The sequence below is a fragment of the Grammomys surdaster genome, unplaced genomic scaffold (genome assembly GCF_004785775.1).
Source record: "Grammomys surdaster isolate TR1022 unplaced genomic scaffold, NIH_TR_1.0 843, whole genome shotgun sequence".
NCBI classification, from domain to species: Eukaryota; Metazoa; Chordata; class Mammalia; order Rodentia; family Muridae; genus Grammomys; species Grammomys surdaster.
Genome location: NW_021605262.1, coordinates 311,666 through 334,310, shown reverse-complemented (window position 1 = coordinate 334,310; position 22,645 = coordinate 311,666). Strand labels below are relative to the sequence as shown.

Sequence of the window (22,645 nt, the reverse complement as noted above, 5' to 3'; positions counted from 1 at the left end):
GAGGAGAGGAGAGGAGAGGAGAGGAGAGGAGAGGAGAGGAGAGGAGAGGAGAGGAGAGGAGAGGCTGGCTATGAGCAAACAACCTCCACATGCATTCACATACACGTACACACGTACCAACACATGTGCATCCATAAACGTGCACACGTTTTTACACACAAAAAAAGCAAAAATAAAAAAAAAATGAAGTGATGGAGGAATTATAGAAAATAACCTGGCATTCACTGAGAGAGTTGAAGGGTTTTAAGAATACTGGAAGAAGGAAAATTAGCCTCGCCCAGGGATGAGCCCCTTCACTGGATGTCCAATGAAGAGTAGTCAGCCGTGAAACTACATACACACTACCATCAATGGGGACTCAGTAGTGTGTGTGTGTGTGTGTGTGTGTGTGTGTGTGTGTGTGTGTGTGTATGGATGGATGGATAGATAGATAGATAGATAGATAGATAGATAATGAACTTGAGAATAGGAGAATAGGGGGAGCTTGAGGGAAGAAAATGATGTAATTCTATTTTATTTAAAAACATATTTAAAAAGAAAATTTAAAAAATCTAAGATATACAGAGAAAGGTAAAGAGATAGAGAGAGAGGGGGAAGAGAGAGAGGGTGGGAGGGAGAGAGACAGAGACAGAGAAAGAGAGAAAAATGGGGAAATCTACAAGACGAATTAGCATGTTAATGATTCAAATGTTGAAGACCACCCTTTCCTTTCTTGCTTCCTAAAGGAAAGGGGCAGTAATAGGTGCTAAGGCCTAAACTATTTGCAGTACATGAATCTATTTGGAATCTGTCTCAATTGAAAGCCTCTTTAGAATCAAAAGTTGAGGTATATTGTATGCTAGGTGTTGGGGGGAGTTCCACTGATCAGTGTGGGAGGAGAAGGCTCCTTCTGCTCCTGGATTCAGAGGAGAGGTCTCCATCTGTGGTCCTTGGTCTTCCTTGGCCTGAGGTGAAGCAGCACACTCGTGAGGGGCTGCGAGATGGAGCAGGCATGTATTACCCTACAGTGCCAGAGAAGCAAAGAGGATCCAGGGAAGAATTCTGGCTCCCAAAATCCCTTTCAATGGCACAGTCCAGTGATATAACTTCCTTCAGTTTAGTCCTAGTCACTGAAAGTCTCAACACCTTCCAGTGGTAACACAGGCTTTGGATCACGTCTTTAATATATGGGCCTTTTGAAGGATGCTCACCTACCATGCATCTTTGTGGATGATGGAATGTCTCATGGGGTTCGAAGTTAATATAAATACAGCAGAGGAAAGTGTGACCTGGGGCTGGGGTGTAGCTCAGTGGTAGAACACATGTCTAGTGCTAACAGTGATTCCGACCCTGAGAATAAGAATAGAGGAATGTGAGTGTTGGAAGGAGGGTGGAGATAACACATTTACATAGGTACCCAGAGCCTAGCAAAGCTGCCTCTCTTACCTCTTGCCTCTCTCTTCTATTTTATAAAGCATTTTAAGAATCTATGATCTACCTCCTACCTGTTTCAAATTTAAAAGGCACAGAGAACTTAAATTGTCTCTCATTCAATCCCGTTATGGGTCTGTCTCATACTGCATAGGATTTTAAAGAGAATCGTGAAGTGCACCCTGTGATTCATGATTTCATCCTTACTGTTTGGAAGCCTGGGATATCTATCAAGGAGGATAATGCATTCATTTGATTCATAATACAACATTTAAGGTGATGTTTTCACATTCTGTAGGGTTGATGTTGAAAAGAGTTCTGAATATCTGGTGGTCTAAGGTATGAAAGAAATAGAACCTCACAGAATCTAGTCATCAGCATGTCCCTGCAGGTTTTGTTTTGTGTTACTCTTATAAGGGAGTGAAATTCCAATACTGAAAATAACAATAGAAGAATCCCTTATAAGGGAATTAAAATAGAATGATATATAACTCAGCAAAACAATGCTTGAGAACACACACAGAGAACAAGAAGCCAGGGTCCAGAAGAGATGTCAGGACGCCTCTTTACATGGTCCTGAGTAAGGTGAATCGGCTTGAAGTTCCATCAGTCATGGAGTGGGTAAAGAAAACATCAGCTAAAAAAACCAAAAAACAAAACAAGAGGCTTGGTGTGGTGGCTCATGCGTGTAATTCACCACTCAGGAGGCTGAGGCAGGAGTATTGTTCAAGGCTATCCTGGGATTCATAGGGAGTAATAAGCCAGGCAAAGCTACAGAGGGAGATTCTATCTTAAAAGAGAAGTGTGATACACATACATAGAAAAGAAGAAAATCCTATCATTTGGGACAAGACAGATGAGTGTCTTGATGTTACATGAAGAAAAAGTAGTCAGGCATAGGAAGGAAAGTGCTGCTTGGTCTCACATACGCATCCTGAAAAACTAAACTCATTCAAGTAAAGGATTCTCAGTGCAAAAGAGACAGTATGAGAAAGGGGTGGTCCATAGAAGTCCTCTGCCTCTGTGAGAAGAGGGTGCTCCTTAGTGGTCCTCTGCCTCTGTGAGAAGACAGTGCTCCATAGTGGTCCTGTCTCTGAGTCTTACATTCTCTTAGCCCTGTCTTCCAGAACCCCCTGAGCTTTGAAAAAAGGCTGTGTGTGACAGGTGTTTCATTTAGGGCTGGGCAGTCCACCATCACTTATTTTCCTTAGTCTCCGTACTAACTGCCATTCACCTCAAATGGAAGTGTGTCTAATGAAGGTTGTGGTGCACCTGTGGGTATAAAGACGAGATTACAGACACTTAGCCAAACAATTGAAGTACGTGCTCCTCTAGGGCTCATGACTTCTCTAGCTTGGTTAAGCATACAGTTCCAGGCTTGAGTTTCCTCTTAAAAGGCCAAAATTTCAGTCAGAATAGATACCACATGTTTTTCACAGCCAAAATAAATTGATGAATTAAGCCCTTGATAGATTCAGAAGTGGCATTGCTGTGAGTTGGTAAAAAAAAAAAAAATAGCAAGTGGGCTTTATTGAAAGAATTAGGCCACTGAGGGAGTGCTCTTGGGATAAGACTATGGCCTGGGCCCTCCTGACATTCCTTTTCCTGGTCTCTCTGCCTTCTTACAGCTGTGCTGTGAACTCCTGTGTGCCCCTCCTCTCACCACAATGGCCTGAAGCTCCTGAACAAAGAATCCCTTCCCCCTGAAGTTGTTTATGTCAAATATTTGGGCATAAACATGATAAAATTAACCAACACAGCTCTTCTGTCTCTGGCTTTCATAGAAATCACTATAACATCTCCATAATTACTGTGCTAATTAATATACATTGGCAGGAATCATCATTTGATCATATCCACAAGATATAAAATAGTATCTCTTGTACTTTTTATTCATATTTCACATAGGATCAGTGAGATTGAACTTCCTTGAATACATCTATTGGTCGTTTGTATATCTTGCTTTAAATAATTCTGCCCTTACTTTGGCGGAATTTTGCTAAAAAATTTTTTTCGCATTTATACTTAGAATTTCTGACAGTAATGAGGTATAGCATTGTATCCGATATTTTACTTAGAATGGTATAATTCGTACAGTTTGGGCTCAAAAATTTGTCCCTTTCATAATTAGGAAACGGGAGCTTGGAAAGATAGATCAGCAGTCAAGATAACGTTCTTGTAGAGGGACTGAGTTCGATGCCCAGCGTCCGTATGGCAGCTTATAGCTATTCATAATTCCAGTTCCAGGGAACCTTAGTTACTGGTCTATTGCTGTGATAAGACAAAGTGACCAAGGCAATTTATGGGAGAAAGTGCTTATTAGGGGCTTATAGTTTCAGAGGCTGGGTCCGTAACTACAAGGTCAGGGAGGATAACAGCAGGCAATCAGGCATGATACTGGAGCAGTAGCTGAGAGCTCACATCTCAATCCAGAAGCAGAAGACAGGCAGCTAACCCAGAAGGGTGTGGGCTTTTGAAATCTCAAAGCCCAGTCCCAGTGACAACGCATCCCCTCCAACAAGGCCACACCTCCCATTCCTTCCCAAACAGTTCCGACAGCTGAGGACCAAGTGTTCAAATTTATGATCCTGTGGGGCCAATGTCATTCAAACTACCACAGGAGCCAATACCCTCTTCTAGCTTCTGAGAGTATCAGACACTGCATGCAATGTACATATATTCATGTAGACAAAAATACACTTAAAATAATGAATCAAAATAAGTTAAGAAACTGAAATATTATGCTATTTCTAATTTTTCTAATCTGGATGAATCATGATTTCAATATCTCTGCTTCTGGTTATAAAAATCAATGGGATTTTCCCTATAACATTATTCATATAACAGAAATATTAACCTTTCTCTGGTGTTATTTCTCTTGCGAACCCCACTGCATTCAGAAATGTTCGAGTCTGCCACACATATTAGGATCATATAACACAGAAGAGAGTGGATAGTCAGCAAATCTTTAGTAATACTTGAGGCAAGATTTAATTTTTAAAAACGTCTATTGTTTACCAGATAATATTGGAGTGTTGTGAAACTTTTTCATATCATCGAGTCCTGAAAGAAATATTGAGCTATATTCTATAATGTATAAGCCTTCCAGGAGAGGCCTAATGATACTGTTGACTTGTATATTAGTCATTGTTCCATGGTCATAACAAAATGGCTGGGGCAAATCAACTTTGGAAGTGGAATGTTATAGTTTTCTCTCCTAGTTTTCAAGGTTCAGCCTCTGGTCAACTGTCTGCATTGCTTGGGACATTATGGGAGGCTGAACTCCTAGCAAGTGGGAGAATTGGTGGAAGAGGCTGTTCTCCTGATGGTAATGCCGACAAAGAGAGAAAGGAGCAGGGAGCCAGAGATATCCTCTTAAGTATACCTCCCAGTGAACTTCAGTCAAGGCCAGACCCCTGATTGTTCTTCTTAGAACTTATCTATGGATCGTCAGTCATGATTCAATCGTTGCCTAGAGTCCACTGCTAGATACCTGGGAAAATCAAATCTCATTATACAAGTTTTTATGAGATATTACACCTCTAAACCACATCAACTTGTTTTCTTAAGTGTAAAAACCTTGATATCATAGACATTGCTTCAATGTCTGATTTCGGAATCGAAGAGGAATGTGAAGTAGAAGCAAGGGTTTGAAATCTAAATACTGGTTTGTTCTATAGAACAAATTGATGATCTGGGTTGAATTGAAATTCCTATCCTCAGTATCTGTGACTCTCACCTAATTTGGGAATCTATTCTTTGTACATATGGTCAAGTTGAGAGATCACACTGGAGTTATGTTATATCTTAAACCCAGCAATCGGTGTTCTTAAAAATGTTGCAAAGTTACATAAAGAAGATGCCAGGTAAAGATACCCTCAGAGAACAGGAGAGGTACCCTGGAATAATGCCACCAAGATTGGAATGGCATGTCTTCTACCAAGTGGATGCCCAGGTTGTCCAGTGCAGTCAGTTAGAGGAGCAGAGACTCAGTAGCTCTTCCCATAATCTTCCTGGAAGAACCCAGCCCTGCTGACACCTACATTTTAAACTTTTTGATTTCCAACAACGAGAGTAACTTTTTTGTTGACATTTGAGTCACTGAACATGCGGTAATTTGTTGTGACAGATAAAAGATGCTGACACACTTCGCATATGACTCTAAGGAAGTAGTTAAGTCAGCAGTGCTTCTAGTCTTTTAAGTCTAGATCTCTTCAGACTGGAAAGAGCCTCTTCTGGTAGATAGACACAGTGACACTCTATCACTCATATCTTTTTTTTTTTAAATCTATACTCCTATCTTCTTAAAATTCTTTTTTTCCAAGTTTGTATTGCTAGGAGCACAGAGCATTGGGCAGAATGAGTTTGTTTCTCCTTAGCTGGTGTATGCTACAAGCAATCTGTATCCTCCTGAACTTGAAAGTGACAGCACCTCTGGACTGACTTCTGGAAATCCCAGTGTGCATGGACATCCCCAAAAATCTCAACTGTCAGGCTGAATGCACAAAGCCTAGGCCACTCCTTCCCTTTTGTTAATTAACAGTGGCTTCATGACTCCCAGACCTGGGAAGTCTTTGTGTAGGATTCAGGGATTGCAGGGATTGGATCAGAGAGAAGGTGCCATACAGGTATTACTGCAGCCTACATTCCCTGTGAGCAGGGGCTGCTCCCAGATTTACTGCTGCTGTCTGCTATGGGAATCTGGCCAGTGTCTGTCTAATAGAGAGTTGAGGGTTGTTTTTTAGTTTTTTCATGTAATTGATCCATTAGATAGAAAAAAATGTGAATTCAGAAATCAACATGTTGTAGTTAATGGCGAAGCTAATTATACCGAAGAGGACAGTGAACTGTTTTAGAGATGTGTTTTGTGAGGTGCTTTTGAGGAGCGTGAGCTGTGTCACACTAACATGAATAATAGACTTTTTGTAAAGACAACAGAATTTATGAAGCAGCTCTTACATCAGGTGCAGCCCTGAGCTCTGCAGTCTTGGCTCTTGGTTAATCAAGGTGTGCTCTGAAAGGATCATTTTCCTTCACTGTGTATGGGGGACAGTAATACATAAATTAGAACTGAAAACATGGTAAGTGAAGTTGGTGAAGGGAACTAGATGTACGAATGGAAAAGAACGTGTCATGACGTGCAGAGTTCTTAGGGCAGACCAGAGGAGGCCATCATCTAAGGAAGAAAAGCCTTAGATCTTTATACTCAGAGGCACAAGCTATGCAGTATTATTTGGATAAGGGAAAATAGAATTTTGAAGCAAGGTAGCTCAGAGAACACATATTAAAGTCAGTTCGTGGGTACCTGTCTTGCTAGGTAAGTCAGCACTAAGGGAAAGCATACTATAAATGGCAATGCCCGTATTACTATAAAATGTCATAAACTAGTAGCAATGTATTCACAAAAATATTTGTTTTAAAAACCAAACTGGTCAGTAATGCATATAAAAGTAATCCCCTTTTATAAAGAGAACAGTAATGTGACAGAGGGGGGATATACGGCCTTGGTATGGATTCAGACCAGCTGAGCTCTCCTTAGTGACTTGGGAGCTAATACCACAAATGTGGATCAATTGCTTGCATAACTGCAGGTCACTGTGGGTCACCTGAGACCTTCTATCCTCACTTCCTGACATATACTAGAGGAGTTCCAACACTGTCACTTCACTTCATGACTGCCAGGGAGAAAAGGTGACAAGACATATCATGCACCGCTTCTTTTTGCTACCCAGAGAGGCCACACTAGTTGTGTTTATGTTTCATAGATACTTATGGAACTTCCCCTAACTGAGAAGAAAATGGTGACAGGAAGTTAAACTGGGATATCCTGAAACATGGAGACAGGAATTGAGTGGATACAAACAGGAGAGGATTCATTCTGCTGTCAGATGAGGGAGGACAGTGTGTTGCATAAGCCAGGTGGAAAGGTCCTGAGACAGTGACATAAATGTAAAACAGAACAATAGACAGATGCCAGGAACGTAGCACGGGGGAGGGTCAAAACCAGAAGAGAACATGGCTAAGGATAAGCTTTGGTGGTATGTGCCTCAGTGATTGGAAACTGGGCAGTCACCAGATAAAGTGAGATAGCTTCCAGAGGAACAGGTCAGTGAGCACAGAGAAAAGTTCTGTGGGCTAGAAAGCCGTGGAAATGAAGGGTCAGGTAGATGTGTAGGAAGATATGTGTGTCTTGCAGAGGTTCGTGGGAACGTGTACTTGTGGCCCCTTTACCGACATGAGCATGGCCACTTCAGATACTCCGTCACCTGCCATTCCCTGCAGTCTTAAGAACAGTGGTCTTGCTTTTATTTTCAGCCTCTTGTCCCACACAGAGAAAAGAGTACAGCTAAGAGGAATCTCAGGTCCCCATGGTAACATGGAAACCCTAGAGACTGCAGGAGAAGTTTCTGGAGCATTTTACCCACATGTTTTTAGGATGTGCCAGATCCATTTAAGTTTTACATATGGTACTCTTTGGAGTTTTAAAATAGACCTAATGATCTGAGAACCTTTTGAGATTAACAAGGTGTAAAGACACTTCCTCCAAGAAGACTTGAACTTGACTCTCATCGGACAAGTCATACTGGTGGGTGCAACACAGGGGGCTCTGCCTGAGCTCCTGAAGCACCAACACCGGACCCCTGAGCTTGAATTGATGCAAGTGCTCATCTCAACTTTGGAAACGTAATCGTGCTAGGTTAGCCCTCAGTAAATGCTTGCAAAGGTCAGTAATTGACTTGAAAGGTGGTGATTGATTCCCTGAACATTTTCTTCATATTCTGGCCTCAGGAAGGCTTCACGAGGGAGGCAATTCTCTTCTGTCTGTACAGACCATTGCCCACTGCACAAAGTGCTCCTGAAAGCATTACTGGGTCTCAGCCACACGCAGAATAGGAAAAACGGAATGTGTGTCATGCTTACTGCTAATGCTTTGCTGGAAAAAAAAAAGCATCTCCATAGTCTTTTATTTTGAAGAGGCAAAAGAAAAAATATTTGCTCGAAAAAGTATGGCTATGTTAATCTGCTCACCCACATTTTTTATCCTGACAGCCCATATAAATATATCTTGAAGGGGAGGAAGCGGGGGCTTGAAGCAGATGGCCCACACCAAACTCAGGCTTCCCGAGGACTTCTGGTCACTTTGCCCACCCACGATGGTTTTCTCCTTGGCTGTCATTCCACGATGACAGAACTAGCAGCAAATAGGGAGAATGATTTAGAGGCCATTTCATTGTCTCTTCAGAGTGGGGTTGGGTAGGAAGGGTGGCCCTTCTCTCAGCCATGAAGACAGCTGGCATGCATGACAGACTCATCCCCTCAGTTGTAACGGCTCAGAGCTGTGATCGAGCCTCCTCTCCAGGAGATGCTGCCCCCTCAAAGGAACCCATGCATTTTTTTTTTTGAGGAATGAATGGATGTCCTGCTTAGAATGTCCTGAAGAAAATAAAAAGGACATGTTTTTAGGAATTCATAGTTATTTTTAGGCTGTAAACCTCTCTTTTTCTGTGTAGTCTTGCAAGTGTGACGAAGCATGTAAGGTGTCATCCTGGAACCACAGCTTGGAGGTAGACAAGACCTTTATGTTATAAATGTGATCAAGGACAGGAGAAGATGAAGCCTGCCATTCTCTGAGCTGCACTGTCTTCAGTCTGTGGGCAGGAGAGCCTGGTGGTCATGTCACACTTGGAAACTCACAGAAAACATGCACTGAAACAGCTGAGGTGATCTGTCCATATCCATCCAGCTGACTGGGTGTCTGTGTCATCTTCAAATGGCATAGGATACTGTCATCACACGACTCTCTCTCCCCTGAGCCCTGTGACCTCAGACTCTCCTGCTATAGTTAGCACATGCTTACGTTCTCTCACTTGCTCCTCTGTCGCTGGCTCATTTGCAGTGGAAATGCTCTCATTTTATTACCTAGTAGGCATTTTCATTTCCATTCTCAAAGTTCTTCTAAGTGGTTTCATATCGATCATTTTTTAATAAAAGTCAAATTCATAAAATATAAGTTAGCCATTTTACGACGAAGAATACAGAGACATTCAGTACGTTCTCAGTATTGGGCAAATGGACATCTCTGCCCAACTCAAATGCCTTGCCCAAGGGAAGTCTACAATTGCTATGCAATCTCTGTGCTTCTTCTGCCTCACAGGCCTGCTCACAGACCTTGCCAACAAGGTCATCAGCATCTACTTCCTGTCTCTGGATTTACTAACTACACGTAGTTTTATGTAAGGAGAACCATGGGATGTGGAACCTTTGAGTTCCATCCACATTGTACCGTATGTCAAAGCTTTCTCCATGGTATTCATGAATCTCATTCTGGTGCGTGGATATGACAGGTCATATCCGCCCACTGCTGGATATCTGTGTTCCCATCTTTTAATTGATATGCAAATCCTGTGATTAATATGCACATGCATATATTTAAAATACCATGCTAAGGAGTGAAACCGTAGGATCAGAGGGTCATTCCATGTTTAACCTCTTTGCCAGGAAGCGCTAACCTGGTCCACAAGAGCTGGATCGTCTGCACCCAAGCCCTGTGTGTCTATCTTTGCCAACTCAGAAGCAGTGACTCCAAGCCTCAGCAATATGATCCTGGCTTTGCTCTTTCACACAAGTGCCCCTAGGCTCACTCTCACATATGCAGCAGTTTGTTTGCTAAAATTTGAAGTCCCACACGAGAAACCTTCCCCTCATCACAATGGCAAGCTACTTTTTTCTCACCTCCCCTGTAATCTGTGCATATGCATATCTGTGTGTGTGCTACAACAAATATGGAGGACAGAGACCAATCTCAGGCATTGGTTTTCGCCTTCCACCCTGACACAGGGTCTAAGCACTTATTTCCACTACCCACGCCAGGCTAGCTGCCCTGCAAGCTTCCAGGTATCTTCCAAGTGTCCATTTCCTATGTCACCATAGGAGTCTGTGATTACTACATTCAGATTGATGTGGTTCCAGGGATTCAGCCTTGGGTCCCCACATTTCCGTGGCCAGTGCTTCCTGCACTAGGGCTAGACTTGGTGCCCTGCTATAATTCAGTGTGTCTGTCGAACTCTTATTTTGTGATGATGTCGTTCCTCAAACAAGCATGTTGTTTTCCGTCTCCGTCAATGGTAATGGAGACTGGGATTTTTCTGACGCTCCGTGTTTTTCTTCCCTCCACAGGTGTCATTCTTCCTCTTCATCATCTTTGTGGTGTACACCATGCTTCCCTTCAACATGCGAGATGCCATCATCGCCAGCGTCCTCACCTCTTCATCTCATACCATAGTGCTGAGTGTCTACCTGTCTACAACACCTGGGGCCAAGGAGCATCTGTTCTGGCAGGTGAGTGTCCATCCTCATGGGAACCACGGGCCTCTTGCAGCTTTTCCTAGCATCTGTCGGAGCTGGCAGGGTGGGTATGTTGACTGCTCCTTGACATGGTCTGCAAGGGCTGCTGAGCCCTGTCTTCCTCCACCAGTAGAGCTAATAGTCACTTAGCCATTAGCAGCAATGAGAAAATATTCACAAGATAATTGCATGCATGCATGCATGCATATATATATATATATATATAATTTTGCTGATTGCTGAGTAGTGATGCAATTTTGGAAGCAAAGGTATACATTGGAATCTTATTATATGTTATAATTTTTAGAACTCTTACTTTTAGTATGAAACATCATAAATTAGAAGCATAAGTCACCCGCAACATCTCTCTTTACAGAGTATTGAAAAAAAATCAACTACTTCAATTTCTCAGTCTTCTGGCAGATCTATGAGCACTAAAAAGCAGAGTTCTTTAAAATGCTACAGCAGCAAATTTGTGCATTGCTAATAAGTGATATTTCAAGAAGCCATTCTATTTAATTAGTTAAAAGCATTTTAAAAGCTATTTGATTTCCTATTATGTGTATCCATAAACACGAGGGTTGGTGATTTGGAGTTCTTCCTAACAGTGTCCCTTATTTTAATGAGAAAAATGTATGTTTTATCTTGCCGTCTTGGGGTAGTCATAATAAGTATGTCCACAGTATAAAATGTACAAGTTTCAGTGTAATGAGCCCTGTGCCAATAGGGGGGATAATTTAATCCTGGAGGGTGATGGAATTGGACCAGAGACTTGGAATACTCGCTACTCCTCTTAGTGCTGTGTGGTATCCTGACTACAAAAAGAGGAGTTTTAGATGTGGCCAACATGAATCCTGTGGAGGGAGAGGAACCAGGTAGATGTTCATGGAGTGAATGCAGATGACTAACTTCCTGGTAGTCAGGAAGAAGAGACAGTGAAGAAGGGTCTGGGGGACAAGGATATCTTCAAAGCCTGCCCTCGTGCCCTTGGTAACCTGCTTGCTCTGAGAAACCACACCCTCTAATAGCGTGTTTATCCTTGAACAAATCAGGGGTGTAATCCATTCATGAAGTGAGAGCTCTCTTTTTTACCCATTCACTTAGGCTTTGCTGTATTGGAACTCATCCTTCACTATAAGGGCATTGGGGGTCATTATGAAATTCAAGGTGCAATAGCCCCCTCTCCACAGTGAGAGCAAAGGTGATAGTCGTCAGCCTTACTCTGTGTACTGGGACTGTACCACCTGACACACAGAGCCCAGTCAGCACTTATTCAAATGGATGAAGGTGAAGTGTAGCACATTAGAGTGTCGGAGGGTGTGCTGGCTGGTTCTGTGTGTCAACTTGACACAAGCTGGAGTTATCACAGAGAAAGGAGCCTCCGTTGAGGAAATGCCTCCATGAGATTCAACTGTAAGGCATTTTCTCAATTAATGATCAAGGGTGGGAGGGACCATTGTGGGTGGTGCCATCCCTGGGCTAGTAGTCCTGGGTTCTATAAGAAAGCAAGCTGAGCAAGCCAGGAAAAGCAATTCAGTAAGCAGCACCCCTCCATGGCCTCGGCATCAGCTCCTGCCTACAGGTTCCTACCTTGTGTGAGTTCCAGTCCTGACTGAAGTGTAAACTGAATAAACCCTTTCTTCCCCAATTTGCTTCTTGGTCATGATGTTTTGTGCAGAAATAGAAAACCTAACTAAGACAGATGGGCAAATAACGACTACCTACATGCAAGCTGCACAGTGTAATGAATTCATATGCAAACACATTGTGCCATGATTATTGTCAGACCAGTTTCCATACCTGTCACCATACATGTTGCATGTGAGACATAAAACTTGTTCCTTTCATTGTTTGTGCCCTTCGACTCACATCTTCCCACTTTCCCAAAACCCCAAACTCCATACAACTCTCATGGCATTCAAAGGAAAGATGAGCCTATGGGTTCCTGAACAAGTTCCAGAAACTCCTGTGTGCAGATTCCACCCAGGCTTGCTCCTCTGCTCTGCCTTTCATGCTGCCCTCTGCACCCCGTTAGAGAGTTCCACTTTCTCCTGTCAATGGTCATACCATGCTGACTGCTAGCACCAAGGAAGCTCAGCTTCCTGGCTGGGTTGCTGTGTGCAATAGCAAGTAGAGAAGTCATTCCGCCCATTGACATTCTAGATACAACTGTGGGGAAGCTGTCTTCATCCTCGCACTGACGCCGGGTCCCTTGAATGTTTCATGTTTTGTGGCAGCTGTTTGGTGGAGTTTTCCGCTGGGTCCACTGGGACACTCTTCACAGTTTCTCAGCTTCCTTCATGAGGAAATGAAGTATTGCATCTTGTGACACCGGCTTTAGTGGCTCTTATAGCAATAAAAAAATTATGTAAAGAGGGAAAGGTAATGCTTTATGAAGAAGTAGGTGTGTCTTAGGTCATCGCATTTTGTATTGAATTGGTTTCTTTGATGCATTGTTACCGTTATTAGTGAAAGAAATCGGAAAAAGATTAGTATACATCTTTTTTTACTCTTTTCCCAAAACGAATAGGAAAATATGCTGGCTTGCAGCCAGACGTAATATAATCGTGGAATTGTATAAATGACTTTAAGAGTGCTTAGTGCTATAATATTTCATATAAAGATAACATTGGAAAGAAAAAGACCCTATGGTCCATTTCTGATGTCTTCAGAAATTCCATGATTCCAAGAGCGAAAAAGGAAGAATGCAGTGATGGATTCAAAAGGGGGTTTGGTGTAGTGTATAGAGCCAAACATTAGATGGAGCTAGGGAAGTCTTATGGAAGAATTGGGGCAAGGATTGTGGAACCCAGATTGGGGAGATTCCACAAGAAGACACAGTCAACTAACCTGAACCCTTAAGGATTCCCAGAGACTGAAGCACCAACTGAAGACCATACATGGGCTGGACCTAGACTTCCAACATATATATAGCAGATGTGAAGCTTGGTCTTCATGCACGTCCCCCAAGAACTGAAGTTGGGGCCTACCCTGACTCTGTTGTCTGCCTGTGGATAATATTACCCTAACAGGGCTGCCTTGTCTGGCCCCAGTGGGAGAGGATGCACTTAGTCCTACAGTGACATGAGGTGCCAGGATGGAATGGTACCTACGGGGCCTCTCCCTTTTCAGAGGTGAGGGGGAGGGAGCATGGAGGATGGGGTAATGGGGAAGGGTACAGGGAGGGGACTGCAATTTAGATGTAAAGTGAATAAATAAATTAATGGAAAGTTTATTTTTAAAAGGCGGGTTCATGTGTAAAGAAATATGAAGGATGAGCTTTATCATGCTTGACCACTGCTGGAAAGATAAGCTAAAATCACCATTGGATTGTGGGTAAAGAAAAACACTTCCTTGAATTCTTTGATGCACAGTGCTTATGAATTAGAATGCTGTACATCTGCTGGTTGTCTCACTATGGTTTCGTGTGCAGAAAAAAAAACTATTATGTAAAATGTAGGATAGTTATCAAGTGTAAAGAAAGGTTTTGTGTCCTGGATGGTACTGCTCTGCCTCTGAGCCAGCAGTTCTCAACCTGTGGGTCAGGAAAGGCTGTTTTTCAGATGTTGCCTAAGACCATTGGGAAACAGATTTTTATGTTACAATTCATAACAGTAGCAAAATTACAGTTATGAAGTACCAAGGAAATAACTTTATGGCTGGGGATCACCACAGTTTAAGGAACTGTATTAAAGGGCCACAGCACTGGGAAGGGTGAGAATCGCTGAACATGGAGAATCTACTGAGGTCATGTCTTACTTGTCTGTTAAGTGAAATACTGACTGAAAAGCAATCCACTCCCAATGCTTCCTCTCAGAGTTAAATTCTCTTAGGAAATTCATTTAGCCAGCATTTGCCACAAAGCATTCTCATTGCATGATAGAGGAAATTTACTTAATTGATATTTATAGAAAGCACCTCACAACACACGAGAATGGGGTTATATGGAGTATAACCCTAAATGCATATTGTAACTTTTATTTTGCAATAATCACAGACTTCTTATCAGTTAAGTTACGAATTCAATTCAGAGAAGTATTTTCTCCTCAAACCACTTAAAAGCAAGTTACTGATCCACTAACCAATCTGATGCCCGATTATTTCAATGGTTTTCTGCAGTTCCAGTCTCTTATATAACCATAGTGTGCCTGTTTCTCTCAGGAGGTCCATGATTCTTAGTCCCCAGACGCTGCTTCCTTCTCACCATTGTTCTTTGGAGGGGGTGGGTACAGTCAGAATCTTCCATGGCAATATGCTATAAGTTCTCTGCACTTCAGGTGGAGAGCTTTGGGGCTGCTTGGCAAAAATCTGACATGGGCCATGGACAAGGAATTGGGCTTCAGGCAGGAATCTGACATTAGACTAGAACAAAGAAGTAATTCCAGGCAGGAATCTAAATTTTAGGCTAGAACAAGGCTTTGGGCTAGGACAGGGAAATAGACTCAGATATTTTGGTCATCCTGATAAGCCCTTAGAAACAGTGATCACAGAAGTGATCCCAGGAGTGATCAAGAGACTTTGTTTATTGCCTTGCTTGTGCTTTGACTATTTGTGTTTATTGTCTTGCTTGTTCCTTGACTATTTGCATCTATTGTATTGCTAGCTCCTCAACCTAGAACTGACTTTAATACTTGCCTGTCATTAAAATGGTATAAAAGCAAAAGGGAGGAGGGAGTGGAATAGGAGTTTTTTAAGGAGGGGAAATGGGTAAAGGGGATGGCATCTGAAATGTAAATAAGTAAAATATCCAATTACAATTCCTAAAAGCTAAAAGCAACAAGTCACGTTTGCTTACCTTTAAACCAAAGCAAGCAAATGTAGTCAGTGAAGGCAAGATGAGACAACCGTTTCCCTGTTGTGCCGGGTGCATCCTGCCTGAGCCTGAGGAGTAGACAGTGGCAGCCAATGAAAGTAAAGGAAGACTGGGGTCCTGTCTCACAGCCAAGGACAGTGGTCCAACATTCAGGCTTCATCCAGCCTGAAGCTCATGATGCTGAGCACTGCATCTTACACATGTATCTTGCCTGGTTTCCATTTTCTTCAATTTTAGAGGCCCTCATGACTGTCTCCGCAATGCCTAACCGACTTCAAGAACTTCAATTTTCAGGCATCCCTATCTATGCACTACGGCTGCATTTTGTATTTGAATCTTAGTCACTGTAATTGAATCTTCACTTCCTTGGTATTCACAGCCCATTCTGAATTTTCAATTCACATATCTTTACTTTTCCCTTGGGAGAAGGGGGAAATTTGAATATAGATTTATTTAAGTAAGTCGGTTATATGAGAATCCATATTTATGAAAGATGAGCTAAGAACTTCTTATTGGTTTGCTAGCAGGATTACTAAGATGTCAGGGAAATTGGAACAGGATTCTTTGACACTGTGGAAGCTTTAATATATTTAAGTTGTGAAAACGTGGAGCGTTTTCCCTGCATCTAATGTGGACAATTGTCTGTGGCGAGTCTGGCATCAATGGCGATGTGGATTTGTTGTGTAACTGAGATGAAGTGTAATTCAGGAAGCGTCTATTGGTGTCTGGAATTAAATTGCATTTGAGGTCTAATCTGAGCAGCTCAAAGGAAAAACAACAGGTTACCAGCTGCCCAGTTTCTGGTGTGGAGGAGACTAATTGCCAGGAATTTGGATTTCTGTCCTCCTGTTTGTTTTCAAAGAAGTACCAAATATTACTTTTCCACAAGGGAAAAATTATTCTTTCTATCACAGAGGTATGGATTGAGTCTAATTCATATCTTGTTTTAGTAAATGGTTGCTTATGTGATCTAAAGGCATTTAGTTTTGGAAGGGAAGGCGGATTGGAATTGGGAAGAAGAGAAAATAGGTGTGTCATGTGAAAAAGTAGGTCACATGAATAAAGTTGAGAGCAAATGTGAGAGCAAATCTTCTTTACTTCTCTCCCCTCCCCCTCCCCATTCAACCCTAATCCACCGCTCTGACTGAAGACAAGGTCCACCTTGGCCCATGGCGGAGACAGAAAAAGTGAACAACAGTAACTCTGACCTCAGGATTTAAAAATCATACTAAAAATGTTTCAGCAGTTTCTAGAGTGAAAACACAAGAGTTTGAAACCAGATTTCATGTTTGCAATTAGCAGCCTGTTTTAGAATGAGGTCTAGGTTTGTTCTGTGATCTTTATGTATCACGTGTAGGTGTGTATGTGTGTGTGTGTATGTGTGTCTGTGTGTCTGTGTGTCTGTGTGTCTGTGTCTGTGTGTCTGTGTCTGTGTGTCTCTGTGTGTGTGTGTCAGAAGGTATTGAACAGAACACTGTCCTGGTCTTAAAGATTTGATAAAGTGTGCACGAAAGATGGATTTCCTGAAAAATAAGGCTAGATTGTAATTTGTGAACTATGTCTATCCTGTTACTGGTTTTAGCATCTGGACTGTGTAACTTTCATTCTTTAAGAGAATGATTCTCTGCACACACGTTACACTGACAGATCTACCAGAGTTTGCTCTGCACCTTTTGCTGGCATTTTATTTGACAAGTCTGGAGTGATTTTCCTTTTATCTCCACTAACTCATGTGTTTTTGGTTTGACACTTGTAAATATCTGAAGCTCTGATAATTCCAAGGGTTTCCTTTAAATGGAGGAAGGTAGTTTGTGATGCACTCTGATTATGATAGTCACTAAAAGCTTAGTCATTGCTCTTTGAAACACACAGAAGGGAACAAGAAGATGAGATTTGTCAGTGAGGGCTCATACATTTCTCCCCTTCTCCTGTGAACTTGAACACAGAATGAGGCTTCTGTTATGTGTAGTAATCATATGTCCTTGTTAAAAAAAAAAACTGCAATGGTCCTGAGGAGTCCTCTCAGGGGTAGAACATGACTCTTGGGGATAGTTTGGAAAGACAGAGTTGTGGCTGAGTCTAATGATCTAAAGAAGTGGGAACAATTGTTATAAGAAGAAGAATAGAAGGAGGAGGAGGAGGAAGAGGAGGAGGAGAAGGAGGAGGAGGAGGAGAACAAGGAGAAGGAGAAGGAGGAGAAGGAGGAGGAAGAGGAGGAAGAGGAGGAGGAGGAGGAGGAGGAGAAGGAGAGGAGGAGGAGAGGAGGAGGAGGAGGAGGAGGAGGAGGAGGAGGAGGAGGAGGAGGAAAAAGAAGAGGAGGAGGAAGAACAAGAAGAACAAGAAACAGGAACAAGAAGAAGAACAAGAACAAGAAGAAAAAAGAAGGTAGCCCTTGCCCATGACTGATCATGTTGTAGGGATGCACTAAGCCCATTTTATTCAGTGAAGGACAGAGTGAACAGTAAGATCATTCATTCCAAAGACAGCAGAAATGGTGAAACAAGGAAATAAATAAAAAGAACTTACCTGAACATATCACTCAAAGTATCAAGGATTAGTTATAAAGGCTTATTGGTAGATATACAACATTCCCAATATATGCAGCAAGCTGGGTAGGCCAGTAACAGAGAGAGTCATCAGAGCATGAAAACACTGATTTTCAACTTCACATCTCCTGAGAGATAAGAAACCTTGGTGGACAAACTCAAGATTTAGGTTCATCATTGCTGAAATTCCTCTCTGATGTTTATTAACATTTTGACATAACAAGGAACGTGGGAGCGGAGCTGAAGAAGCTTCTTGATATCAGGAAGGATTTGGGTTTAGATCTCACTTCTGCCTTAAACCTGTGTGTGGTAGATATACAGGTGATAAACCCAATTTTTCCCACAGAAAGTATGGGCTGCCAACACTTGAAGTAGTTGTCATATATTGGTTTTCATTGGTCAGCCTCCACAGGGACTGCGTAATGCCTACAGATACCTTATTCCCAGGACCATATTGCCCTTCTGAGTGTGGAACGCCTCCCAGACTGACCATATTAAGGGTATATATATTCAATCAATGTTGACCCAGTGAAGGATCTTCTCTTCAGCCCCAGAGCATTCTTGGGGTTTTCTGAATCACATCTCTGAACTGTGGTTCAAATTCTCCCTCCACCCTATTCTACTTCCTTTCCTCTCCTTCAGTATTGATGCTAGGGAACTCTAGTTAAACCCAAACCTCCCTCAGAATGTTCTATGTATTTTCCAGTGGCAACAAGAAAAAATGCCTATTCACTCCCATGTAGGGCACTGATCACATACCAATAAAATACCACTCAATTCCAGCTTTGTGAACCAATGAGTTCATTAGGATTACTCCCAGGAACATGGATGAGGAGGTATTTACAGGAGCAGCTGCATTACCAAAAAGCATATAGATAAGAACTCACAAAAATAACATCAAAAGACTTCCTTATGGAATTTGTAGGAAGCTGCACCATAGAAGAGTCTCTTCTCACTAGCAGTTGTTTACTGAGTATATAACCTTGGGGAGGGGACTGTGAACCTTGTAAGTTTTATGAACTTCCTACAGCAGGTAACTTTCATGAGCTATTTGAGTAGTATGAGCCTCTATTCTCACCTGAACAGTATCAACAGAAATGACTAATGAGTGGGCATATGGCTGCTGGCCTTGGTGCTGAGTTTGTAGGCTACTGTATTTATTGATTGCTCTTTGCAATTCTGCACAATACTTGGCAGAAACAAGTTAAGGGGGGATGGAAGTTATTTTGGGGAGTTTTAGAGAGTCGGTCTATCAGGAAAACAGGGGAGGCATGGTGTTTTTCCTGGTAAGGAGAGTGTATGCTCCAGGAAGCAAAGAACATACCATCATCAAAAACTTGGCTGTGACTTTTAAAGGACTTGTAAAGGACTCCCAAGAAACCTAGTTGGCCAGCTGGGCTCAACCTCTTAAACATTCCACCACCTCCCAAAGTAACTCCACCACCTGGCCTCCAGGTACTGTATGTCCAAGCCTATGAAAACTTTCAGATTCAAATAATAACAGTGGCAGATACTATATATAAATACCCCAGGGTAGTATTTAGCTCTAAATAAATAGCAATAGCAGTAATAAGGTAGTTTTATTTAGTTTATATGGTTTCACAAAGTTTAAGAGAAATAAAACATAAAAATACTTTGGGGAATCAAGTCACAGTCAAAGTTGATTTGGGAAGGAGGTGGATCTCACATGTGTGAGACCCTCTGAGCTGAAGTCTGGTTTTGATTAACCATTCTGTAGTGTGCTTTCCTCAGATCCAAGATGACAAGCTTCATGCTACTGGGTTCTCCAAGTCTACACCTCATTGATAAAAATTCAATCTGCTAATGCCTGAGCTCCTCTGGGTTCAGATAGCATGACTTTGGAAAGCCTCAGGGACAGCTTCACAAATGAACGTCTGTAAAGGGTAGAAATGGAACAATGCCAGAGTGAATGTGTAGAGACCCACTTGCCAGTGGGGTAAAGTGGATCCCCTTTGCCATTCTGCAATTCTTATTCCTAAGATGCTCACTGCATCTCTCAGACAACCTAGAGGATAGTTGTTTTCTTCCGACCTTCTCCAATCCTGTGGTACCCTGCTTAGATAGACTTGCCCCTCTGAATCTTGGTGTGTAGTCTTGAGGACAGGCAATGGCTTCTTTCTGCATCTCTCCCATCTCTTCCAGCTGACATACAGCATCATATCCCACGGGCTACTTCAACAAATCAGTATGAATGTCAGTTCTTGAAGTTAGAAATCCATAAAACCTCATGCTTAGTCTTCCACAGACCCAAATAACAACGCATTGGTAGGTTCTGTCACCTCTAGAGATGCAGAATGAAAATCTGTTTATGCTAGTGTCCTTTCTTCCAGTAGAGGGTCAGTTGTTCTTTAGACTTTGGCTCCATGGATCTATGCCTCTTCACATGCTATGTCTTCTCTACATCTTCCTTTCTTTCTGCCTCTCATGGAGACAGTGACTATAGTAATAGGACCCATTCTAAATCAAGGATGTTCTAATCACAACTTCTGTGGTTTGATCTAAAAAAATTCTTATTCCCCCTAAAATGTATGCTGAATGTATACCTAGTATTATACATATGTATGTATGTATGTGTGTATGTATGTATGTATGTATGTATGTATGTCTACTACTAGATATGCTAGTGCATGGTCGTACACACACACACACACACACACACACACACACAGAGTGGGCATTAGGGGATCCACTGTTGAGCCTCACCATATGTTAAACACAGTTATTTGCAGATCCACTTCTCTTCCTCATGGTTTTTGTAGACTGCTCTCTGGCTCTCTGGTTCTCCAACACCAGTGACCATTTTAAGTTCTGTGGTGCACAGCAAATGAAGGTACCTTCCTTGAAAGTACTTATGAGAACATGAAAATGAAACCAAGCTAACAGAATTCAGGGTGTATGGGTATTTCCCCCTTGTGTAAATAAACTTCTCATGCATAAGGAAAGTAAAATGATTATTTCGCCAGATAATTTCAGGTAGGTAAGGCTACCAAACAATTGCCCTTAGATCTTTGCCCACCTTAACAAAGAGAAAAAGATTGGTGTGGGACAGGGGGAGGGGGAGGGAGAGGAAGAGGGAGGGAAAGAAGGATGGATGGAGAGGAGGGGGAGGGGGTGGATGGAGGGGGATGAAGAGGGAAATGGAAGGAGAGGGGAAGAGAGACCGAGGGGGACAGGAAAAGACTGAGAGAAGGGAAGAAGAGAGAGAGGTCTCCCAATGGGTCTCCATGAACACTTATCACCGATCATGACCTCTCTTGGTGTCTGTAGACCTTTTTCCTTGGTTCTGCTTTCTCCAGACAAACAGTAATGGCATGTCAAGTAGATCACTTTATAATTCAAATGCCTCATTTTCTTTCAGCTGTTGTTCAGGCTACCTCTAGGAGAAAAACTTCCAGCTTCAAGACTGAGGTAGACCAGCTGGTCTAACATTTAGTTTAGTAGGGCGGATCTTCTTCTAAACAGAGATTAGCTTCAGTGTTAAGGCAAGAGAAGTTTATAATTGGAAGGAAGGAACCATTTACTTTCATTTACAGATGGTTTTATCATTCGCCTTTTCTTTAAAGAGGGAATCTTGAACTGTTACCAAAACACATGTATATCCAGTGTGGGCAAGACTGTACAATTCCCTACTTACATAATGTTGAATAAATCTTGGGAATCCATAATTATCCCTATGGGGGTATATGCTATGCTTATCCCTTACTCTCTATTTGATTTTTTTGGCTGGAGAATTATTAAGGAATTTGCATCTGTCTTGAGAATGGCAAAAGTAAACATCCTATCACTGCCCTTGGCTCTGCATGATTTGCTCATTCACAAACTTTAAACTACAGTGTTTCGTGCATTAGCTTAGAATAGGTTAGATTGAATGAGATACCATCTTCTGTTTTTCCTGTAGAGACGTTTCTGCTTGGATTTACTTTCTCCACAGAGGTTTGTTTTGGTAAAATATATTCTCTTATAAATACCAACTTCTCATTCCAAATTGAGGAATCTATTAATGACTTCTTTTTTTTATATTTCTGTTTACTTTTCCCCTGGCTAGAGAATCATGAATCTCTTGTATGTATTCCAACTTCAGATCCATCCAGCAAGTATTTTGCTTATTTTATTGCTCCAAATAGGAAATTTTGGATGTACATATTATTTTATTGCTTTCCAGTTTCTTCATCAATATCTTAGTTTTCTTTTGCTTTATGTTAAATAATTCACAATTTTTCAACTATATAATTACAAAACTCATAGTTTTTTATATGCCCCTTACCATTATTTTCTACGTAATTTAAACTTGATTTGCATTTCCTTTTTTGCTTAGAAAATCTTCTGTTGTTGGTGATGGTGATGGGTTTTTTGACAATAGGCTTCTTTTGTAATGTTCACACTTATCACTGATTATAGTTTTACTGAATTAAAGTTTAGATATGGTGTCCTGCTTACTTTTTATTTATCCTCTTGAAATATACTTCGATTTCATGTTATTATTATATTACTTGTGTTATTTTAATAATTA

At 41.7% G+C, this 22,645-nt stretch overlaps 1 protein-coding gene across 1 annotated transcript in view; it reads left to right on the top strand.

Moving 5' to 3' along the window:
- The window catches only part of Adcy2 (adenylate cyclase 2), a 354,940-nt gene that overhangs the window by 88,699 nt on the left and 243,596 nt on the right, over positions 1 to 22,645 (top strand). Inside the window, exon 3 of the mRNA XM_028782705.1 lies at positions 10,588 to 10,749. Coding sequence (XP_028638538.1) covers positions 10,588 to 10,749 — 162 coding nt within the window. The remainder of the gene's footprint in view (positions 1 to 10,587; positions 10,750 to 22,645) is intronic.